This window comes from Protomyctophum parallelum, assembly GCF_964188405.1.
Source record: "Protomyctophum parallelum genome assembly, chromosome: 22".
NCBI lineage: Eukaryota > Metazoa > Chordata > Actinopteri > Myctophiformes > Myctophidae > Protomyctophum > Protomyctophum parallelum.
Genome location: NC_139714.1, coordinates 4,276,510 through 4,301,077, shown reverse-complemented (window position 1 = coordinate 4,301,077; position 24,568 = coordinate 4,276,510). Strand labels below are relative to the sequence as shown.

At 42.1% G+C, this 24,568-nt stretch overlaps 1 protein-coding gene and 1 long non-coding RNA gene across 6 annotated transcripts in view; one reads left to right on the top strand and one right to left on the bottom strand.

Annotated features, from left to right (window-relative positions):
- cald1a (caldesmon 1a) overlaps window positions 1–23,577 on the top strand; it is a gene marked incomplete at its 5' end in the record, with an annotated part of 45,935 nt that extends 22,358 nt beyond the window's left edge. For 4 of the 5 annotated variants that reach the window (XM_083757714.1, XM_083757713.1, XM_083757712.1 and 1 more), the window contains 8 exons: window positions 247–290; window positions 1,946–2,021; window positions 3,614–3,754; window positions 4,481–4,579; window positions 8,641–8,709; window positions 13,139–13,175; window positions 19,204–22,613; window positions 22,649–23,577. In XM_083757714.1, coding sequence (XP_083613840.1) covers window positions 247–290; window positions 1,946–2,021; window positions 3,614–3,754; window positions 4,481–4,579; window positions 8,641–8,709; window positions 13,139–13,175; window positions 19,204–19,220 — 483 coding nt within the window. In that variant the 3' untranslated portion in view covers window positions 19,221–22,613; window positions 22,649–23,577. Of the gene's footprint in view, window positions 1–246; window positions 291–1,945; window positions 2,022–3,613; window positions 3,755–4,480; window positions 4,580–8,640; window positions 8,710–9,295; window positions 9,335–13,138; window positions 13,176–19,203; window positions 22,614–22,648 lie in introns of all 5 variants that reach the window. The other variant, XM_083757711.1, reaches the window with a different exon arrangement.
- Window positions 23,212–24,568, bottom strand: LOC310853389. Its single transcript, XR_014568781.1, has 2 exons — window positions 24,396–24,568; window positions 23,212–23,606 (listed from the first exon to the last, which is right to left on the bottom strand). It is a non-coding gene; the product is annotated as an uncharacterized lncRNA (long non-coding RNA).

Here is a 24,568-nt window from a genome sequence, read left to right as displayed (position 1 = left end):
TTCTGAGATGATGAATATATTTTCGATAAAAAAGCCTTTATTCATCATTCTTTGGATCTCTGGATCACTTTTTTATCCAACGCTTTTTATCATCGCATGATCTCTGTTCTAATTCAGTGCTGTCCATTGTTTTACCAGAGTAACCGTTCCCCTGCTCCAAATGTCAGGGATTATTTTGGACTAAAAGGCTTCAGATGACCTGTGTACATCATGATAGTGACAGCACACCTTAATGTCTCCCTACAGATTGGAGAAAGGGCAGAGTTCCTGAACAAGTCTGCACAGAAAAGGTGAGAATAATGGTGCACATGTTTTTTAAGGGTTTGTTACTTTTAATGCTGCAGCTATTCTCTTAGTGATTATTCTTTTGTCTTTTGTTTTCCAACTTTCCAAACCTACTGTAAATTAATCACATGACAATGAATCTCAAAGTTGTCCTCTCTTAAAGGTCTGGTCCAGGACAGTTTTCAATGATTATTAATTAAAAAATTAGTACTTTAACCACTTCAGGCAATTTGCCCTTCGCTATAAGTCCCTCCCCAACCCGTCCTTGTCCAATGCACGTTAGCAGCGAGGAGACAGGGCAAGTTGTCCTTCTCCCTCCCCTTCTCTCCATATATATAGTAGCAAGAGCATCAAAATGTCTTCTAAATCTATTCAACCAGGCCTGTAGCCCTGCAGTAGGCTATATGCACTACACACATTTGCATGACATTATTTAAATAAACTAGACTAAACTATAATACGAGGAAATGACAGAGGGAGAAATCAACTTTTACCGACTATCCGACAGGGGTTTTCATGTTGCACGGTAAGACTACGGTGATTAGTATTATTGCCTCGGTGTGTAACTTTCCCGACGTTAAGACTTGTATTTGTTCAACAACACAGCCATGCAAAATAACATTGACAGCTATGAGGTGGTGAAAGCTTGACCTGCATAGCAACAGTTGTTAAACTATTTCGATTGGCATTGGACAATCGCTTTTTGGGGTGGGGGGAAGGGTTTAATTATTACTTTGTCATAAAACAAAATAGCGAACAACTATGATCTTCAAGCTCTCAACAAACTCACAATCTACTGTACTATTTTCACTATTGTTGATCCATTTTCTTCTTTATGTATATTTTTTTAACTCCCAAAATAGGGACATATTATGCCAAAATAATAGGTCTGCTTTTATTCTATGTTTACAGACATTGTCAACCTAAACAAAATACAGGCCCCACATACAGCAAACCGTTTAAAAGCGTATGTGACTGTGTTTGTCTATAGTGTTAAGGGCTATCCACACCAAGTACGACTAACTAAAACAATAATTAGCCCATTAAAACCATCTGTGTTAAAAGCATCTGTGTTATTTTAGATCTTAGCTGTATTATACAGTATAACACTATGAAGACGATTTTACAAATGTCTTCTAAATCCTAACAGTTTTCTGAAAAACGTTCTCAAACTTTTTCAGGTCAGAAACCCAAAAAACTATATGTATTTGGCCGCCGAGCCCCTATAGAAGCAGAACATTTGAGTTGAAAAAAGTTTCATGATTTTTCAGATGCTTTCCCGGTTTTAATGGCTATATTATGTCAAAATTGAACGACTGAAACCATATATACTCTATCGACTGGTGTCCCCCATGCTAAATGCTAAATCAGAGAGTGTACATTTGTACACTCTCTAAACTAACAGTGCTTTTACAATATAAATTGGGGGTTGCAGAGATAGAAATGCCATTAAATGGGGGTCCGTAGACTAATGCATGTCAAACTGAAATTAAACGGGTTGAGAATCTCTGCTAGAGCTGTAAAAATCTTCTCTTATGGCATATCTTTTCAAATGGGGGGTCCGCGGGCTGATTAGTGTCAATTTGGGGGTCCTTGACGTGAAAAGGTTTGGGAACCACTGCGCTATGTAACCAAGTGTTTTCTTTTTGTGGCCCGGCAGCACGGTGAAAGCATCTCACTCTCCTGTGGTGTCCAAGATAGACAACAGACTGGAACAGTACACCTCGGCCGCACAGGTCAACCAACGCCACATCTACTCTTAATACTGTGTTTTTCAACCATTTTCACACCAAGATCCATTATTTATTCAGCGGAGACCCAAAACTTTGAATATTTTGTTGTCATTAGATAATATTTTGTCCACAATTCCACGCTGCATTGACGATGGTACCATGGGAGAGATAACAGGCAAACGATCAAAATATCGGCCCAGGCCGTAGCGTAACGGTCTGGGCACCGGACTGGTAATCCAGTCGCAGTGTGCCGCGGGTTCGACTCCCGGACCCGACACGGCCTTTACTGCATGTCATCCCCCCATCTCTCTCCCGTTTCCTGTCAGCCTACTGTCTGTCCCTTCAAAAATCAATAAAAGGCGTAAGCCGCAAAAAGAATATCTTAAAATATCAATTCTTCTTCGTTCGTGCAATTTACAAAAAGTCTACACAATTAGCACTGCGTGAAAAGAGGAGTTAACGGGCAATTATGGGCACTGTATTTTGCCCGTAAACCTTTTAGCGGGCGTATACAGTAATATACAGTAATATACAAGTGTGATGGTGCAATTCTGGAGTTTACGGGAGATTGTTGGAAAGTTTAACGGGAGTTTCCTGTAATATACACATCCGTATTCCAAGCTTTTTGCACAGTGTAGAGAATGTAGAAGAATCGTTGTTTTCATCGACATTTGCCTGTTATCTCTCTTAGGTCAATACAGCAAAATATTCTATGTTTTGTGTCTAAATCTCATCAAATGGTGGTCCGTGGCTCAAATACCGAACTAATATGAATTGGGTTGAAAACCACTGTTGTAGATAAATGTGTGACCATGATGTGATTCAGTGTTGATATGACACATATAGTCTCTTGGATAGTTTTTATTTAGTTTTAGTCACATTTTTGTCACCTGAAATGTTTCAGTGTTAGTCTAGTTTTAGTCGACTAATATCATACGATTTTAGTCATATGATTTACAGTTGATTTAGTCGACTGTTTACACTTGCTGAAAATAGCCGACCTACAAGCTCACAATACATCATGCTGCGACGCGTTGTGAGCTTGTAGATCGACTATTTTCAGCATGCAACCAAGTGTAAAATGAAGCAATAAGCCACGAGAGGTCTCAGGTTACCGGCGCTTGATGTCCTTACGGTGCTGCATGGAGCCACACATTCACAGTCATATGAGCCGGGCGGTGCTTAGACGCCCGCACGGCATGGGTTTGTAAGGCAATCATGCGCTCCCCCCCCCTTACAAGGCTGCGGAATCAGCTAGGAATGATATAAAGTGATTGAAGGTGTGGGTTATCGGTGAAATTTACAACAGTCACGTGACGGTAACCAGCCAATCAGAATCAAGTATTGGGACTAACCGTTTTAGAATGGATACTGGATCTCTTGTCCACTAGTCACTTCCGAACATTTTAGTCTAGTTTTAAATTGTTGACGAAATGGTCAATACATTTAGTCTCAGTTTTAGTCCTCATAGCTTAGTTTTAATTTTGTTTCCGTTTAGTTTTCGTCAGTGAAAAAAGGGTAGTCGACGAACATTTATTTTTGTCATGGTATCAGTCGACGAAATCATCAACACTGATGTGATCGTGTACCCACAGAGGGAGAACAAAGAGTCTCGCTCCCCGCGCTCCGGGGCGGCGGACCTGCCCATGGTGACGGATGGAGTCCGAAGCATCAAGAGCATGTGGGAGAAGGGCAACGTATTCAGCTCTCCCGGGGGAGCAGGGACCCCGTACAAGGTGCACGCACGTCACGTACACACACACACACACAAACACACACACTTCTTTTACTTTTGGCTTTCCCCTTTTGCCTCCATCTAGTCCTGTCCTCTTCCTCCTCTTCTCTCACACCAACTAACTTCATGTCCTCTTTCGCTACATCCACACATCTTCTCTTTGGCCTCCTGCCTGGCAACCTGGTTCCAATCTCGACATCCTTCTTACCGATATGCTCACTATCCCTCCTCTGTACGTGTCCGAACCTTCTCAGTCTGGCCTCTCTGGCTTTATCTCCAAAACATCTGACATGCGCTGTCCCTCTGATGTACTCATTCCTGATCCTATCCATACTTGTTACTCCCAGAGAGAACCGCAACATTTTAGTCTCTGCTGCTTCCTGTCTTTTCCTAGCTGGTCTCACCAACGTCTTGTACACGTTCCCTTTCATTCTTGCTGATACGCACGCACGCACGCACGCACGCACATCCTGGTAGAGCATGCACCAGGTACAACCAGAGCTGTTAATAAAGTGATGGAAGGAAGGACGTGAGCTAATAATCTGGGGAGTGAGGTCATGTGGGCGGTACTGTACATGCACTTCAGCACTTCACGTCTGAGTCAGCAGAGAGAGAGAGAGGAAATGGCCCGCATCACAGCCACTTCCTGCCACGCCCCGCTAACTGCCCGACAAGCGGGCGTGGCCCCCGTCCGCCGTCGTCTGACCTCTGACCCTTGTCCAAACAGGAAGCAGCTGTGATGAAGATCGGCGTGGCGGGACGCATCAACGACTGGCTGAACAAAACTCCCGAAGGTGGCAAGACGCCGGCCGGAGGCAGGCCAACGGTAGGTCACTCAGCCACCGCCATGTGGACCTCTAAGACGGAAAAAGAAGGGGGGGGGGGGGGACATTGAATGTACAGACGACTGGTTCAATCGACTAAATCAACAGTAGATATTTTCAACCAAAATCTTGTGAGATATATATATTATTTTTTAAAGGTAACGGCTTTGGACATCCGACAGCCACGATTTATAATAATCTCACAATCACGGACCTTGTCTTGTCGTTGCATGTGGGATGCAATCAACTGCAAATTTAGACAGAGGATTCATGTCATATTGTGTCTGTGAGATGTACTGTGTCTGGCACCATCTGGTGGCCATAAATCACAACTAATGAGCAATATGTCAGAGTTATCGCCCTGGCTCCATTTTAAGTATGCTTACAACTGTCATTTTGGCCAGATATGGTGAGTGCTCGTATATTCTAGGCTTGCTGTATCACTGTGAGTGCAAACATTCATTTTATGGATGTAATCCCAAGCTTCTGTTATCAGGCAGATATAGTTTCTACTAGCCGGCCTACAGTGCATTCCAAGTTATGATGTTTTTCTTTGCTGTCTCTTTTCCTCGCATATATGTCTCCCCCCAGACAATTCATTCATCTTGAGGCACCAGGAATGCATTGAAAAAACGTGACACACAAGCCTGAGACATTGTCGTCTGACTCCTGAAACTAAACATCGTAGTTTTGCGCACATTGGAGGCAGCAATGAAAAAGCAGTGATGGCAGAAGTAGGCTATGCCCTGAACTTCTCCTCTCCATAGTTTAACTTTTTGTGTTTTTTTCGTAACGTCCCTACTTGATCATACTACAGCGTTGCACAAAATCATCAAAAGTAGCATATCCACAAGCTTGAAATGCAACTCGAAACTCAATTGAGTTTGAATATAGAAATAATCTGTGACCAGTATAGGTCGTGTATTCAAAACTTTACTTGAGTAAAAGTACAAAGGGTTAGGGTTAGTATACCCGAGTAAAAGTTATCAAAATGTGTCAACTCAAATTCTTTAGAAAATAGTATGAAAGTATGAAATGGGGCTTAATTATTGTTTGATACTTTAAATCTACTTTTTACATAGCTTGGTTGAATGCTTGATTCTGATTGGTCATTCGCTGAATTCAGCAGTGTGTTATTTCTTGATAATAACCGCTGCCTAATCAAAGCCTCAGAGCACCTGGCTGCGCTGCTTGGATTTGATGCTGTATCCAACATGACAGCCATGTAAGCAAACACACCAGCATGTCATTTACAACTAAACACTTCAAAAAACTAAAACATTTGAAGCGGGGAATAGACGATGCAGTTGCCAAAAATGTATTCTATTTCCATCAACTCACTTCCTTGTTTTCCGAGGCGACTGCTGCAGCCGGACAGACGGCCAGCGCGACACTTATGGAATACTTTAAAATCATCAGAAAATACCTTGTTTTGTTGTTACTTTTGGGTCAATTTCTTAATAAAGTAGCCGTGTAATGAGCTGGATAATGTATGACGCGGCAGTAATAATTCCCTTCAGGATGATTCTCGACTTCGTCTCGGTGTTTAAACATTATTTACCAATTTGTCATACATTATCCCTTGCATATTTACTTGTAACCAAAGGTTTCAAATAATTGTAGTAGCTTAACGATATTTGCCTCTGAGGTGTATGTGGAGTAGTCATATACTATACTGTACCTCAAAATGGTATTTAAGTACAGTACTGACTGACTTTGTCCATGCTAAACACCACCCTAAACTACTTTGCCTTTATTTTACTGTTTTGAAAAACACGTTTGAATAGTTCAAATAGCCAATCTACAAGCTCACAACGTGTCGATGTAGATCGTGAGCTAGTTGCATTATTTAAGGCAACGTAGTTTAGGGATAAGGGGTTTAGCATGGACCAAAATAGAGACCTTAGTTATTTCCCACCACTGTAGAGAGAGACCAAGACCATGTTGTTCACAAACGTGTGAAGTTGCCAACGGGTCATGTCAGCCAGCCAACACTGCAGTTTAACACTTGAGAGTGTAAAGAATGTGAAAAATGTTTCACGGTGTATAGTAATTGACATTGCTGGATCAGCTGTTGAACTTTCCTGGGCCATAATGTTCTTTTGAAGCAAGCTGTCAGTGATGAGGTGATGAAATGTGTTTTAGTCTGCGGTTGCAGCCGTCGGTCCGTTCTTTTGCGTTCACACGTCAGGCATTTTGCTGTTATCCAAGCGTAGCCATGCCTGGTTTATGAACTATTACGGGTTTCATGACATTCATTTTCATTTATTTATTTTGTTCGTTTCTTTTTAGGTTTCATGACCTGAATTATACCCACACAACCTGAACTTTGAACATTCAGTCGATTTTCTGTGGTCTGGGTTTTCCTCTTTGTGTTCTGAAGCCCTTTGAGCTGCAATGAAAACAGGCAAACGGTCCTCAACAGTGACATATGCTGGCGTATTCCTATGTCATAATATGATATATGGGATTTGTGGACTCTTACCTCACAGTCCACAGGCAAATCAGAGCACTTGTTTGAGCCAGAAAACCCAGACCACAGAAAATCTACTGAATGTTAAAAGGTCAGGTTTTTTTTGGGTGCAATTGAGCTCAGATTTTTTTTTCTTTTTTTTTTAATGTCACAATCCCAACCCATTTTGGGCGGGAACCCCTTTTGGTGTTAGCATTATGTTATACTTTAGCTATTGAAAAATAGCAGATCTACAAGCTCATAGCGCACCACCGAGTGGCGCGTTATGAGCTTGTAGGTCTGCTATTTTTGAAAAATCGAACAACTGACATAGAAACATAGCTTTTTCAAAAACTAGGAAGACATTTTTAGAATCTGATCTCAGGTCAAAATGGTTAAGCCTGATATATTAGTGCAAGCAGGTTGGAATGGGTGGAGAAATGTGTCAGGTGTGATAGGAAAGTATCAGCAATGAATGAAAGGGAAGGTGTTGCATGGACTAGAGGAAAAGACAGGAAGCAGAGCTGGAGGTAGCAGAGACTAAAATGTTCTCTCATGGGAGTAACAAGGATGGATAGGATCAGGAACGAATACATCAGAGGGACAGCGCATGTCAGATGTTTTGGAGATAAAGCCAGAGAGGCCAGACTGAGATGGTTTGGACACGTGCAGAGGAGGGATAGTGAGTATATCTGTAGAAGGATGTTGAGGTTGGAACTGCCAGGCAGGAGGCCTAGAGGAAGACCAAAGAGAAGATTTATGGATGTAGTGAAAGAGGACATGAAGTTAGTAGGTGTGATAGAAGAGGAGGCAGAGGACAGGGTGAGATGGAGGCAGATGATTCACTGAGGCGACCCCTGAAGGGAAAAGCCGAAAGCAAAAGAAGAAGATATTATTTGTCATATAATAGTGCCGCACGCCAAAAACAGCAGATCTACGAGATCACAGAACTCGTAGCTCTGCTTTTGTTTGCACGTACGTTTGGAGAGGTCTCAACATGACTTTTGTCAGAAGTAAGGGGAGCTCAAGGACAAAAGGTTGGGAACCAAAGTTCCATCCGACATCCCTCCTTTCCGCTGCATTTCAGGTACTGTGCACGTGATGACTGTCTACTACTAATTGTCCCACGACTGTAGCACTAAAGGGTGCTTTTCTGAAAGACGGCGGCAGCTGAAAACAATTGCTTCTTTTTTTCCCCTAAACCTTTTACTGTGTGGATGCTAGGATTCAAACCATCTAGAAGTATCTGTATGCGTCTTATCTACTCTGTGTGTGTGTGTGTGTGTGTGTGGGGGGGGGGGGGGGGGGAGGGACGACCAACCACTGGACCAATCAGCTCCACATTGTGCACGCTGCCAGTAGAAAGTACAAGAAAGTAAATCCCTTTAATATGATTCACACGTTGTGTTTTCACATGTTTTGGGGAATGTGGGAGTATGAGTATTTTTTCAAGTAATTTTTTATCATTACTTGGGCAAGACTGGCATCACCAGAAGCCACTACGTTCTAAGGCCCTGTCTTGTTTCAGTTGGTGTCAGCCGATGCATTTAAAAACGAAATCTCTGATGATCCCTCTCTTTCTCACTCTCTCTCTCTCCCTCTCTCTCTCAGGACTTGAAGCCAGTTGACGTCACTAACAAGCGGAGTCTATGGGAAAACAAAGGCGCTTCCCCGGCCAAGGTAACGTACCTTTGATCACACGTCGCTCAATCATTGGAAACACAAACGCATCATTACCCACTGCCCTGTATGTGACGCAGTGGCAGCCTCGCATTAAACTAGCATCATTGCACTACCGCCGCCAACGTACATGGATATAACCATTTAACTTTTTTAAGCCCTATTTATTTATTTTTTAAGCTAAAATAGGCAATCTCACAAGCTCACAATATGTCGCAAACTCGCAATGCAACACATTGTGAGCTTGTAGATCGGCTGTTTTTGGCTAATGTTCCACCCAGCATTTTTGATGGATAACTCTGAGTAGTAGTTAATAAGATGTTTGGCTTTAGAGATGCAGGGTTTGACCGGGGTTCTGACCATGACAAATTGGTTCCTGGTCGTGTCCGGGGACTGTTCTCACGGTTTCTCATGACGTCAAGACTCCAGTCCAGAGGCCGAGTGTTCCTTTTTAAAATTATTTTAAATAGGCATCTTTGAAGAGATGACATTTGAACATTAAAGTCATCACAAATCACTGCATTTTGACCTCCGCCATGGCAACAGTGGGAATAACAATGGCTCTGTGTTGTGTTTTCTTTTAAAGAACTCTGATAGCTAGTTGACTTCACTGGAGCATGGAGAGGTACTGTAAACGAAGCAACAACAAAAAAAGAGAAGCCAGTGAATGTTTTCTTTATTTTCCTCCACGTTGCTTTAAAGTGCATACAGTATATCACGACAACGACCTCTCTCTATGTTGTCATTCTCCTCTATTGCTCTTTGTCATCGACAAAGCCACACAGTAAAATCCTCAGTTTAAGGGTCTTTAAGGGCTTTTTTTTTTCTCAGACAGTTAATAACTTTAAGCCCTATATACTTTTGTATGTGAATAGCGAAACTAGCCGATCTACAAGCTCAAACTACAAGCTTGTAGCTTGTATTTTTGTTATTATAATTATAATTATAATTATTATTTAATTATTTTCTACAGTTTACGAAAGTGGTTAAATTAACAATGAGGATTTTACTATGTATGCTCTATATTCTGCTGTGGTTGGACATCGTTATTATTTATCTACATTTCATCCCAATTAAGTTTAATTGCTAAATCGGGTATATATTGCTAATATCCAAATAAGAAAGCAAAGTAGGTAGTAGTACCGGTAGTCTAGTATAGAGCAGAATATTTAATATAGAGCAAAGCAGTCCACCCCGCAGACGAGGACAAAGCCAACTCTTGTTGTGACAAATCATGACAATAAACACTTTTACATTTTTCATTTTTCTTACTAATTATTTGATCACAAATGGGCAATTATTTCCTGGGCCCTCGTCGTTCTGAAAGGGGGCGGGACGCTATAGAGAGGAACTAGTCATCTGTGTATTTTGAGCAATGAAAATCGGGTAACAATTGCCTCACAAAATGCATTATGTATTTTGGAATGGGAACCTTCATTTCGAATGGTACAAAATACATTATTATGAGACACAGCAAACAAAGCAACTACATCCAACAATAGACTCCGCTCGCTCAGTCCATGAAAGACCAACACTGTAGCTCATCAAGCAAGGAGGACACGGTGATAATTCACCGTCGCAATGGCACAAAGTTTTGTCCAACTGCAGAGGCCAACGCTTTTCACAAAATGGCTGCCACGCAACACCCCTCTCTCTTCCGATTGCTGCTAGAGTGACTGACCAACATATGGCTACTACGCACGCAGACGCATCTTGGTCATACGTTGTTCTCATGCCTTTTTGTTTCTTAGATCAGTTTTTCCGCAAGCATAAATGTTAATTATGTGATCATTTTACGTAGCATCTTGTTTCGACAGACGCTAGTTTCATTGTTTACCCGATATCCTGGTGTCTTGAGACTCTGTTCTCTTTATTACATCATCTCTGTCGGGGACGGGGGGGGGACGGGACCTCATATGTCCAAAACAGTTACTTTTCAGGATTCAAATTTCAAAGAGTAGCAGCTCAAAAAAGTGTGTGAGCGAGAGGGGTAAAGAGGTCGCCTCATGACAAAATAGTACTTTTTTTAAAGATCTATCCATCCCTCCCTAATTCCTTCCTTCCGTCCATCCTCCTCTCCCTCCCTCACTACACCTCCTTGGAACCGAGCGTGTATTCCTTGGCCCTCAGTGTACCGCGGGCGCGACAGACAGTGGTGCAAAGTAACTAAAAGTACATTTTAAGTATTGTACTCAAGTACAAGTTCGGTGGTACCTTTTTACTTTACTTCAGTGTTTCTATGTTTTGATACCTTGACACAAGTTACTTTGCAGATTTAAATTATTAATACAAAACGCACATTGAACAATTAAACCCCATGTTGTACTTCAGCTATTCGAAAATAGTCCATCTATAAATCCATCTTTATCTGCTATTTTTGAACTTTTTTTTTATTATTATTATTTACTCAAATCTCCTCTTCTGGGGGTCCCTCCCTGGCACAATACATTTCTGATGGGGAGGGTCATATGGGTGGCTATTTACGTATCAATTTGGGGGTCCTTGGCACGATTTTGAAGGCATTTGTAGAATAGGCCTCCTCAGGTCTTGACTCATTTTCTGCCACCATTGACTTTTATAAAAATTTATAAAAGTATTTTGAAAATTGCAGATCTACAAGTTCACAATGCGTCACATCGCGACACACTGTGAGATTGTAGATCGGCTATCTTCAAAATGGCCGAAATATATGTCAGGCTGAAGTAGCGCACAGGACGAAGTTCACCGTCTTTTCAATTAGTAACGCCCACGACCAGGACGAAGATTGATCAAAAGGACGGAGATTATCGATATCAAAACCAATCGCATCACTCCACAGGCTGGGAGTGTCTGTTGTTGCGCAACATTCGATGTTGCGCAACAGTGGGAAGTCATCGAAAATGTTCCCCCCCTGTTTAGCCGACGAGACCGAAAATCTTAAAACGTTAATAACTCTTGATCTAAAATTCTAAATCATCCCGTCCAATTATAAGCAAAGATTATGTGTTAGACGGCCCACCTCGGTCCCGTCGCTAGTCACGGTAGAATTAATCATACCACCCGTTGTTGTCGATCGCCTCTAGAGTGTTTTGGCTACATCTAGCTACTTCAGCCACATCCGGGATAACATCCGGTCCGTCTGTAAAAGTGCTCCGCTGCTATAAATCGCTAGGCGCTATGATTTAATGGATTAAATAACCCCGGGCGTTCGGGGTGTTAATGTATGCGTTGTAATAATAATCAAAATATATAAAGTAACCAGTAATAAAGTTTTCAAATAATTGTAGTGGAGCAAAAGTACCATATTTTGCCTATGAGATGCAATTGAGTAGAAGTAAAAGTATTGAAAATTGTAAATACCCCAGTAAAGTAAAAGTACTGTGTAAAATAAGTACAGTCATTGCGTACATGCACTTAGTTACTTTCCACCACTGTAGAAGCCCCTAGCTGCAGCCCTTGCTGGCAGCGTGTGTAGCCAGCGGGCTGCAGCACAGTACGGGGCCAGGAGGACTGTGGTCCACCACAGCCAGCCAGTTAGTTGGTGGGCTGAGGGCATGTAGGTGGTCCGTGCTGACGCAAAACGCGCCCCGGACAGGAAAAGGTTTTTTTTTTGGGGGGGGGGGGGGAGGTTAACTAACCATGTTATTAGCTAACCGTGCTATGTCATGATGTCAGGCAGTATGTAGGGCACAGAGTGCAATGAGGGCTTCTAGGTAAAATACGTTCGCGGGAAGGTATAGTGTTGGGGTCAGTTATGGTTCTGAACCTTTTTCACGTCAAGGACCCCCCCAATTGACATGTTTTTGGCTACGGATCCCCCATCTGAAAAGATGTTGTGCCAGGGGCCTCCATAACAAAAGATATTTGTTACACATTATTCCGCATTTTCAAGATATTAAAATTAAATACATTTTTGAGATGAAAATATGTTTAAAATGGCTAAACTGATTTTAATTTGGGGCCCACTGGTCTAGTGGTCAGGACGTGTTTTTCACTGCCTTTTTTTTTTTTTTTGCTGTTGTGAAGCTTGGAACTTAAATTTTTCTCAATTCATCAGCTATTCTCTATTTTAACAACAAAAATATATTGCTGTGAATTCAAGGCTTTATGGTGTATGTGATAAAAAAACATGTATTAATAAGGGTAATAATAATAATAATAATGATTTAAAGAAGAAGAAGATGGTGGCGGTGATTGGTGAATGAGATGTGTTTTCGGCGGTGAGGTCTGAGATGTTTACTATGTGAGCGATAAACCCCCTGGCTTTGTGAACTTAACTCAAACATATTCCATAAAACTGTGCTTACAGCTTTGAGAGCGTGTATGGCTGTGCTGACAGGGAAACGTAGCCATTCAAAGTTGATAGCATTCTTTTCCTAACAACCTTATCCCTTCCTTCCTCTCTCTCTCTCTCTCTCTCTCTCTCTCTCTCTCTCTCTCTCTCTCTCAGGCGACAGGCAGAGGGGAGGCTAAATCGGTCACTAACGGTAAGTCTACAACATGAAGTCACCCTAAGTCAATATAATCCTCGATGTCGGGTCCTAAGTGCGATGTGATGCGTTGTGAGCCTGTACGTCTGGCTATTCCCGCTACTTGATACTCCTGCACGACGGCCATTAAACAGAAGGAGCGAGTGCATTCTCCGGATGGGGGGATTAATTTATGACAGCTCCGTTCCGCGGCAGCGTCGGCCCATTCGGCCAAGAAAGCATCTTTGTCATTTTAGATTTCATCCACTTTAAACATTTTACGCTTTAGCTATTAAAAAAATGTGACATTGGTGCAAATCTTAGAATATAAATATATATAAATAACATTTTAACGCAAATCTTTGCTTCTGGGTGTCCCTGGTTCGCAGACAAATACATATGTCTGTCTACACCTAATTACTTTGCCAAAAATAGTCGACATACAAGCTCTCAATGGGTCGCTGTGACATATTGTGAGCTTGTAAATTGGCTGTTTTTGGCTAAGGTTCCCCCCAGAATACCGATGCTATAAATTATAGTGGTTAAGTAACGTGGTTAAGTAACGAGGATTTTCTTTTTTGGAGTTACAAGGTATCTGCCCGACGGCAACGATGTGAAATCGTCTCTGTCAGGTGGAAACCTCATATGTCCAAAACTGTTACATTTCAGAATTCTAATTCTAAAGCACAAAATCGAGTTTGGCAGATCTGCTACTTTTGCCGCTTTTGTGTGATGCTGTAGTTATGATCAAGTAGTATGGTGGTGGCTGGGTGGGTGCGAGGGCATGCCTTTGTTTTTTATAAGCATGTGGGTGCACATCATGCTAACCCTGACAGAATCACAGAGGTTAAAGCGGACTGCATAACCTCTTCTCTTCTCTTCTCTTCTCTTCTCTTCTCTTCTCTTCTCTTCTCTTCTCTTCTCTTCTCTGTCACAGTGCAAGTGGCATTCCAGATGTACTGTAGGTGTAAATGGTGCATGTATATAGTGCCTTTATCCAAGGGGATTTACATAGAATTAGAGGCACTAACCAGCACATCAGGAGCAATTAGGGGTTCCGTGTCTTGCTCAAGGACACTTCGACACTAACTCTGGTGGAGCCTGGGTTCGAACTTGCAACCTTGCGGTTGCCATCCGGCCACTCTACCCCTGAGCTACTGCCGCCCTCCCGGTGTGTCAGCACTATTCCTCTGGCATTGTGCAAGTTTGACACTCTACACTCACAGCTCTATCTAATGAGCAAACACATGGTCTCTGTCCGGTGGACACCTCGTTATGTCCAGCGTAGTTACTTTTCAGGGTTCAAGTTCAAAAGCAGCTAAAAGTAGCAGATCCACAAGCTCAGAATGCGTCGCTTCTGCTATTTGGATCTACTAGCTTATGTCAGTGGTTCCCAAAGTGGGGTCCAGGGACCCCCGGTGGTCCTTGAGGGAGTTCCAGGGGGTCCCCAGCTAAATGATAGTTTGGAACCAAATGGATCCTTATGGGTCTGTAACCCGTTAGGGTCCATTTGGTTCCATTTGTACACTCTCAGAGTTAAATTAACATTGATTTTGCAATATAAATTGGGGTCTCAGAGATAGAAATGCCATTAAATGGGGGTCCGTAGCCTAATGCATATCAGACAGTTTGTGTATCGACACTAATAGCTGAATATAGGAGGGGCAAAAATACAATAATGCTATAAGCACTTGGCTCCCCACGTCTCTGTGATTTACACTCCACCATGTGTCCTACCGGACATAACGGCCCTCTCATTTCTACCCCGCCCCAACCGTTGTCCTCGGAGGCCTAGCTCGCCTGGCTGTAAATCAGCTATTTGCCGTTTGGCCTTTTTGGGTCTGCTGCATTTTGAGATGCCACAATGACATTGCTTTCTATTTTCAAATCGGGGGCCAAGTGCAGCCTCACGCCTGCACCCTTTTCTTTCCCCCCTCTCCCTCGGTGGGGCAGGAGGGGGCCCCCCTCTCCCTCGGTGGGGCTGGAGGGGGCTTTTAGCCTTGAGGGATTCCGTGCGTGTCTTTGTGACGCGGATCAATCCCACGGACATGCTTATAAAATGCAATGAAAGCCGCGCGCGTGCACAACGTGCACTCATTCATGCATCTCTCCCATTCCACATGCCCAGATCGTTCGGTTAATAGTACTCACGTTTATTTTTAACCCTAAACCTAACCTTAACCCATGTCTAACCAATGACTAGTCTAAACTAAGTATTCACCCCGCACTATGTGACTTTCCTCTTCTACCTCGCTTTGGAGCCGGGTTTCCTGCGGCGCAGGTGCAGGGATGATTTTTTGCCCTACTCGCATATTATTTGTGCTGCCTCCCTCGGCGTCTTGGGGTGGACGGATGTGATCGGCTGTTTTCGCCGGCAAATTTGAATCCAATAATGTCTCAATAGAAGAGCAGGGAGACAAATACAACCACCCCATTTGTAAATGCTATATGACATTTGTATTGACATACTCTACCATACACTTTGGACAAAATCACATTTTATAAAAATAAAAATAAATCCATCCTGTCCTACACCAGGTGTTCTTTTTTGCAAGTAGAAATATATCCGGGTCTTCAGGGTTAATGTTTACCCGTCTGGAGTCCAGTGATGTTGACCCCCCCCCGCCCCCCCAGTCCTACAAGCAGTCATTCCCGGCCTCTAAAGCTAAGTGTAATGAGTTTGCATGCTTTTTTGATAACAGAATCTTTAACATTAGAGCTGATATTATGAATGGTGCTGCTGCTAGCGCAAACCTTCAAACAGCAGCTAATGGTCCCAGGGTAGATCTCTCCAGGGGGAGCCTATTATCGTTCTGCGCAATTGATGAAGACGAACTCCGCAAAACCATATCACAGATGACATCATCCTCCTGTTCATTCACTGGTGATCCAGTCGCGGTGTGCCGCGGGTTCGACTCCCGGACCCGACACGGCCTTTACCGCATGTCATCCCCCCATCTCTCTCCCGTTTCCTGTCAGCCTACTTTCTATCCCTTAAAAAATCAATAAAGGCGTAAGCCGCAAAAAAAAAAAAAAATCAGGCGTCTTCCCAGACTCACTGAAGACTGCCGTAGTTAGGCCCCTACTCAAGAAACACAATCTTGATCCCTCTGTTTTGGGTAACTATCGACCCATTTCAAATCTACCCTTTCTGGGCAAGGTTTTAGAAAAATGCATCTCTCATCAATTGGATGTATTTCTACAGAACAATAATGTGCACAACAAATTCCAATCTGGCTTTAGGAAAGGTCACAGCACAGAAACAGCACTTGTAAAAGTAATGAATGATCTTAGGGTGTCTGCTGACAAGAAACATGTATCCGTTCTCTTACTTCTAGATTTAACGGCTGCATTTGACACGATTGATCATTCAATTTTAATACAGCGTTTGGAGCACTGGATAGGCCTGTCTGGTAAGGCCCTGTCCTGGTTCACCTCCTACCTATCAAACAGAAGTTACTTTGTCAATCTAGCCGAGTTTGACTCAGACAAACACGACATCAGTTCTGGTATTCCACAGGGCTCGATTCTTGGTCCTCTGCTTTTCTCCTTGTACATACTGCCATTGGGGGAACTTATTACCAATCACGGCGTCAATTTTCATTTCTATGCTGATGATACCCAACTATATCTCACTGTGGCCCCAGATGATCCCTGTGCTTTAGGCCCGCTGTTGACCTGTCTGTCTAGCATCAAATGTTGGATGAGTGAGAACTTTCTCAAGCTAAATGAGGATAAGACAGAAGTTCTCATAATCGGTTCTAGCGAGCAGAAATAATCAATAATAAGCAGACTTGGCAACCTGACTGTAGAAAGTAACAGTACAGTAAAGAACCTGGGGGTTATTATTGATTCTGAATTGAATTTTAATTCACACATTAATCATGTTACCAAGATTGCCTTTTTTCACCTTAGAAATATTGCACGAATCAGAGCCTATTTGTCCTTGGACGATGCAAAAACGCTAATCCACGCCTTTGTTTTTTCTCGGCTTGACTACTGCAATGCACTCTTTTCAGGACTGCCTAAGAAAACAACTGACAGATTACAACTTGTCCAAAATGCAGCAGCTAGAGTTTTAACTAGAACTAAGATGAGAGAACATATTACTCCAGTTTTGGCATCACTGCACTGGCTTCCGGTTGTTTTTAGGATTGACTTTAAAATTATTTTACTTGTCTATAAAGCTCTCAACGGTCTCGCACTTTCCTACCTACATGATTGCCTGCCTAAATATGTCCCAAACCGGCCCCTAAGGTCTTCCACTGCTGGCCTGCTCGCTTTGCCTAAAAAAATGGCAACAAAAAAATACGGGGAAGCAGCTTTTTGCTTCTACGGGCCGTCGGCATGGAACAAGCTCCCACTGTACCTTTGTCAGGCAGCCTCTGTAGACATTTTTAAAGCTCAGCTCAAGACCCACCTATACAACATTGCTTTTAAGTGATCTTTTATTTTTTATTATTCATGTCCTCACTCCTCACTGTATTTTATTACTGCTTGTTTCTTTTAATGTCGTTGCCTTGCTTTATCTGTTCTTATCTTTGTACCACTGCCTTCTCCTGATTTGACACTGCGCTATTGTCCTATTGTTTTAACTGCATGCCTGTTTTAATGCTGTTTTGTTTTGCTTTTGTTTTTATTATCGTTTCTGCTCTGTAAAGCACTTTGAGCTACATTTATGTATGAAAGGTGCTATATAAATAAAGTTTATTATTATTATTATTATTAGTTGCACACTAGTGTCGTTGCACTGACTACTTATCATCTCTGTCTGGTGTAAGGCTCATATATCCAAAGTCCAAACATGTTACTTTTTGGGATTCAAATGGAAAAGTATCAAAACAAGTATCAGAACGACTCGTCGCGAAGGGAGAGCGTTCCACTCACGTTTTGAGCTAGTGCAGGCAGCGTTAGGTCAGCACAGCCTAGCTTATCATTATTTTGATTATTCTATCAATTGCTTTTGCAAATAATAAAATAGCACAAGAAGCATGGCTTTATAAGAGAGAGAGAGAAAGAGACAGGGATCACTGAACCGAAACACTGGTACAAACGCATGGAGTGCACTCATTTCTGTCAAAAGAACGTTGGCGATTGATAAGATGGCATCCCTTACTGGTTGATATGGCTCCTGTAGGGGATTCTGTGCCCATACATGATCTGGGTGGAAGGTGAAGCTAAAACGGAAAGGTGTACTGATGTGCTGGCCGTGTTGCAAAGCTCACACACCACCACCATCTTAACTCTTACTTGTCAAAGTCCACGCCAATGTTACATCTCAAAATTTACTTACAGTACTGTTTCACATTTTGGGGTCACAGCAAATTTCCTTTTTCTTTCTTTCTTTTTTATTTTTTTTATTTTTATTTTTTTTATTATTTGAAAAGACATTTTCAACCAAAGATTGTCGCAGAAATTGCTAGATCTAAGTAAATATTGCTATATATCAGGCTATTTTCACTATTATATTGTAATGGTTATTATTTATTTATTAATTTTTTGTGTAAGGTTGTGTCCCAAACACAGTATAAGTTTTGGGTCTGCCAAAGGGAACCAAACTGAACACAGAGTGAGGACATTTTCTAATTTACAATGTAGGTGTTTAGCAGAAACTATTATCCACAGCAATTGCGAGATCGGAATAAGGAGGAGAGAGAGTGAGTGCCTTTCCCGCCACCGGCGGCATCAGTCCGACACCACACGCCTAACCCTAACCCTGACTTCACATGGAAGACTCATTAACGGGAGCCGTGGCTGTTATCGGCAGTTGTTGCGTCGGCCGCCGAACGAACCGACACTGCTGCGGAACGCAGCAGCAGTCTTTTTCATGTCAAGGACCCCCAAATTGACACTAATTAGCCTATGGACCCCCATTAAAAAATATATGCCAGGGAATTTGAAATCTTTGGGGCGAACGGTTCTTGTGTTACGTGGATTTCAGACGTAGACACTGGTGCATTTATAGTTAGATAAGATGGGTAGACTTGTCTCATGTCTCTTCAGGTATGGGACATATCACTGATACCACTCATGTCTCTCTCTCCAGGTATGGGACACTACTAATGTCTCGACGGACCACTGGAGGCCAGGGGACCCACGACAATCCAAGACTCTTCCCTTGATCGCTTAAACTTGTCCTATACGTAAATAACGACCGCGCTTCCGAATCCGAAGCGTGGGGCACCCCCCCAAGACACCAACGCAGAGGGACACGGAGACGCGCTGTTCCAAAGCACTGTACCGTAAACAGCATCACAAATGTACGGTTGCCGAGTATAGTGCAGTATATTTGCACAACAATATTTGTTATTATTATTATTATTATTGTTATTTTTGCTTTCTAAACGAAACAAAAAAAGAAATGCTGTGAAATTTGGACATTTATGATAAATAGGGGTGGTGGTTTTTGTCTCGTAGAGGATCCTTCCAGAATTTAAAACGCAATTTAAAAACAAAACAAAAGAAAAAAAGTTTTCTCTACGACGTAGCCTTGAAATGACAAATTAAGTGTCCGGTGTCCGTATTCCAAAGAGATTTTATGAAATCACTTCTCTCCCTCTTAAAGATCATGTTCTCTCTCTTTTTTTAATTTATATTTAAAGAAAAAAGTAAAAAAAAAAAAAAAAAAAGCCTTCACACATTGCTATTTTATTAAATGTTCACCCATTCAGGATAGAAATTATAAGCACTTCTAGAATTTAGCCAATGACACATTTATGTTTTACCAATAGCGCAGCGATGGTCTGAGTAATATATGTTAGCACATGTGTTGTTTTGAATATGAACTATCATATTGTATCGTATATAACGTCTTTATACTCGTAATGAAAAGGTATTACGCATTTCTTTTTCATATGCAGAAATGACCAACCATCAGGCAGTTACAAGGATTCATTTTAGCCTTTATTGTGCCGGTGTTGAATATTCAGAAAGCCAATATGACTTTTATGTTTTTATGTCATTTTTATTTATGTTTTTCTTGTGTTTTGTCCCATTTGCTATGATTGTCTGAGCTGTGTTGTAGTTTCTTTTTTCTTTTTTTAGTCTTTGTTGCTCAAGTCTCGAGATATCTTAAACTTCATAGACATTCCTCTTGAAAAGCAGGTATGCATACTCATTCCTTGTAAACGCAGGTATACTATACACACAGACATTCCTCTTAAGTAGACATTCCTTTTAAAAGCATGTATACACATTCCTATTAAAAAGCAGGTATACATAGGCATTCCTTTTAAAAGCAGGTATACGCATTCCTTTAAAAAAAAAAGCAGGTATTCACATAGGCATTCCTTTTAAATTGCAGGTATAGACACAGACATTCCTCTTCAAAGCAGGTACACAAACAGATATTCTTTGTAAAAGTAGGTAGGCATACACGCAGACATTCCTCTTACAAGTAGGCTACCTTTCCAATCTCCACTATGCAAAATGCACATGATTTTATATGACATTGGTTTTAAAGAAATATCTTTTTTCATGTACAGTAATGTAATCGTTTAGAAATTATGCAAACCTACCTGTAATCCCACTATTGCCACTATACTGTGTTTTACCAAGTATCTCCTCAGCTATGCTTGACAAGCACAAAATAAGACCAGGTTGTGCACACACGCACACACACGTGTACATGCACGCACGCACATGCACACACATACACATGAACGCAGTATACCACTTTGTAAATCTCTAAGCCTTATGATTGCAATACAACCATTTACTATGAAATTGATAGCTGAGGTACAGTAAAGTACAGCAGTGGTTCTCAAGCATTTTCATTTGATGAAGCCCTCAAAACAGATTATGCATTTTGCAGCAGACATCCTTGTCTGAAAAGAGTTTGTGGCAGGGACCTCGATACGAGAATTTCTTCAAGATTTGTCAAAGATTTTCAATAAATAGGGCTTAAAGCAGCTCTCTAAGTCGTCCAGTCATCCCGGTTCCCCATACATCTGGCCAGTTCGTTGGTACTTTGCGCTCCTGCCTCGTTCTTGAGTACATCCACATATTGATTTGAGCACTGTGTAGTTTGGGGTATCAGTGGCCACTCTGGACACAAATAACATGGCAGCCATCGTGTTTTACTACGTTCAGGGACGTCGCTGACCATTTGGTTGCCCTACTCGTAGGATATTTGTGCTGCCCCCCCTCCCGACGAGAGTGCTGCATTATCTCATGCAGATCGTCTATTTCCGCTGATTATGAGGACACACACACGGGTGCTCGTTATTACGCGGCAGAGCCGTGCAGAAATTGTTATTTTGAGGATCGGCTTGGCACTTTTTGGCACATTTTGGTTGTCCCCCTCGGTGTGTTGCCCTACGCGCAGTGCATATTGTGTGTATAGGTAGCGATGGCACTGACTGACTTACCCAAGATTCTCTACAAGCATGTCCGGTGTGATTGGCAGTTCTGCCTTATTGGTGCCTTGGCAAAATGCCAGGATGAAACTCAATTGTCTCCCCTATACATAGTACTTACAGTCAAGGCTCTAGCAGGGACCCCCCTGAGTCTATACATTTATGGAAGGATGTTTGTTACTGCCTAAACATGTATTGTAATGTTGTGGGTTATAATGTGCTATAAAAGTTACATTGTGCTAAAAGCGTTGCTCATTTCCGGGGGAACCCTCTCAAAGACCCCATGTTGAGAACCACTGCAGTAGGCTACACAATGCAATCCTCCAGACAATCAAGAGCTCAGCTTCTTTTTTTAAATGTAAAAAAAAATAAAAATAAAAAATATTCATTGACGAGGTTGAAAGAATCACATTCCATCTCTCGCGGCACATGCTTTGATTTGCTAGAGGGGTGCACTGGTTTGGGGTGGGGGGGGGGGGGGGGTGTATTAAATCAATGGTGGAAGAAGTACTCTGATTATTTACTTAAGTAAAAGTAGCAGTAGCTAGGTGCGTTCAGACTTGGTTAGAGCGGCGCGATTACATCCAAAGTTAATGCAAAGATGATAAGTTGCTCGAGTGGGAGCAGCACTACCCAAGGCGAATCTATAGGCTATATATTCAGGTCTGAACGCAGCTTTACAAGTAAAAGTCCTCTATTCAAATGGAAAAGTACAAAAGTATTTTTGTCAAACATTTCTTTCCCTAGAACATCTACAGATCTACAAGTACACAAAGTATATTAAAAAAAAGAATGGTTAATATATGTTTCATAATAATAATCTACAAACGTAAATCTGCAAAGTAACGTTTTCAAATAATTGTAGTGGAGTAAAAAAAAAAGCACAATATTTGCCTCCGAGATGTAGCTGAGTATAAGTATCGAAAGATGGAAGTAATTGTACCTTGAAATTGCACTCAAGTACAGTACTTGAGTAAATGTACTCAGTTATTTTTCCACCACTGCATTTACCGTAATTGATCTGTGTGTTTCTACTTAAAGTAAAGTCTTGGACAATCACATTCCACAGTTCCTATGACCAAAATATGTGTGTGTGTGTGTGTGTGTGTGTGTGTGTGTGTGTGTGTGTTGGAGGGGGGGGGGGGGGGGGGGTACGCGTTGGTTTAATATCGTTTTTTATACTGTGCTTTCGTATTTGCCGTTTTCTTTTTCTTTTTTTTACAACTTTGTGATTGTTTTTTTTATCCTTTTGTTTCCATGTTTTAACACCCGTTTATCGTGTAGGGCAGCGCTTCCCAACCTGTGGGCCGGGGACCACCAGTGGGCTCGTCAGGATACTGCAATTGGGCCCCCAAATAATTGGCAAAACCCATAAGATAATATAAGATTTAAATTAACACATTAAAAAAACTTTTCTTTATAACCTGACTACGTTAGTTCCAAGCCAAAACGCAATTGATTGATTGATCAGTGAAGTCATATTTTTCTGTAACATTAATTCTGTTTTAGTGACCCCCCGTGTGGCTAATTGCGGTGTTTATCTATGGAGCACTGAAACAGGGATGCTGTAGGGCCCTAGAACCTGGGGAATAGTTTCAAAACCAGCAGCATTTCATCAGAAAACGATATTTATTAACTGTGAAATACATACATAAATATATTTCATTTGCGATGGTAGGGGGGGGGGGGGGGGGGGGTTACGGTTACGGCACTCGCAAATGCAACTTTAGTTATGTTTAATTGTGTTTAAATAAGTTGTCAAATAACACATTCATGTACAATAGCTATTGTGAAAAATGTTTCAGTGAAATGCTATATAAATTTAGTTTAATTGACAAGGTTACTCAATATGACTTAAAATGTGCTCTGAAAATGCACACAGGTGGGCTGTGGTCCAGAAACGGTTGGAAGCCGCTGCTGTAGAGGTAATAAAAAGCACACACTATAGTTTCCAACTGGATGAATGTTTTGTTTTTATTTTGGGGTTTTCATTTTTTTATTTAGTTTTTTCAGACATTGTACCGTTAACTCAACAGCAGCAATAAAGACAGTATGGTATTCTCCTCCTTGCCCAAGTGTTTTTCACACCTCACTGTGGACTGTAATCGTTATTTTAACGAATCAATTCCAACTTCTTTACTGCCATCTAGTGTTCAAAAACTTTGACCGCTTCACTGCCGCTCATTGACTTCAACGCTATGGCTTGTTGTCCTTCTGTTAAACAGGAAGGTGGGGGCTTTCGGAAGTGGAACGACATATCACACTAGCTAGCAGAACAACCAGCTACATTTTCTCAGCGAAGCGATACAAAATCACAAATTATTTATTATCGTCGGGTGCGCGCCGGATCACCATAAACCACTTTTATAAACGTAGCTGGCAACTTGGCAAGGACAGGGAGAACTCTAGTTTTCGCCGGCTGTCAGACGCGGCTGCACAAATAACTTTGGGGCAGGCCCATCATCTGCGTTCCCTGGCCAGACGAGGGCGCCGCTCGTCGGCAGTCTTGTCGTACTGCTGGGGCAGACCGATGTGTGCACACATCAGCCGGCGGCACCTCTGGCGTTCCCTGCCCAGACGACAGCGCCGTTCATCGGCAGTCTCCTCCATGAGAGTGCGAAGGTCGTACTGCTGGGGCAGATCGGCGTGTGCACCATAGAGTATTAAAAGGATAGAGACTGATCTGGCTCGAAGCTCCGCACCCTCCGCTATTAATGTTAGTGGAAGTTGCTCAGTGGTGTTTTGAAGCACCCGGAAGGACCGTCTACTTCCACCTTTTTTCGATTTCTTGTGCAACCGAGCGCTCAATGTTAAAGCCCAGCTGCATGGGGTTTCCTCGTCATGAATCCACGGGTCCGCCTGCAGTCCTTCCTCTTACCACTAGGGCCCAGTGCTTCAACGTTGGAGCGCCTCACTGGCCCCTTGGTGTGCACGCATCCAACTGGGTAGCCATGGTTCACATGACGCTCGTATTTCACAAGCGTCATGGCGCAACTGCAGCCTGTTTTACGCGATCGCTACATTTACATTGTAAACGTGTACATAAACATTCAG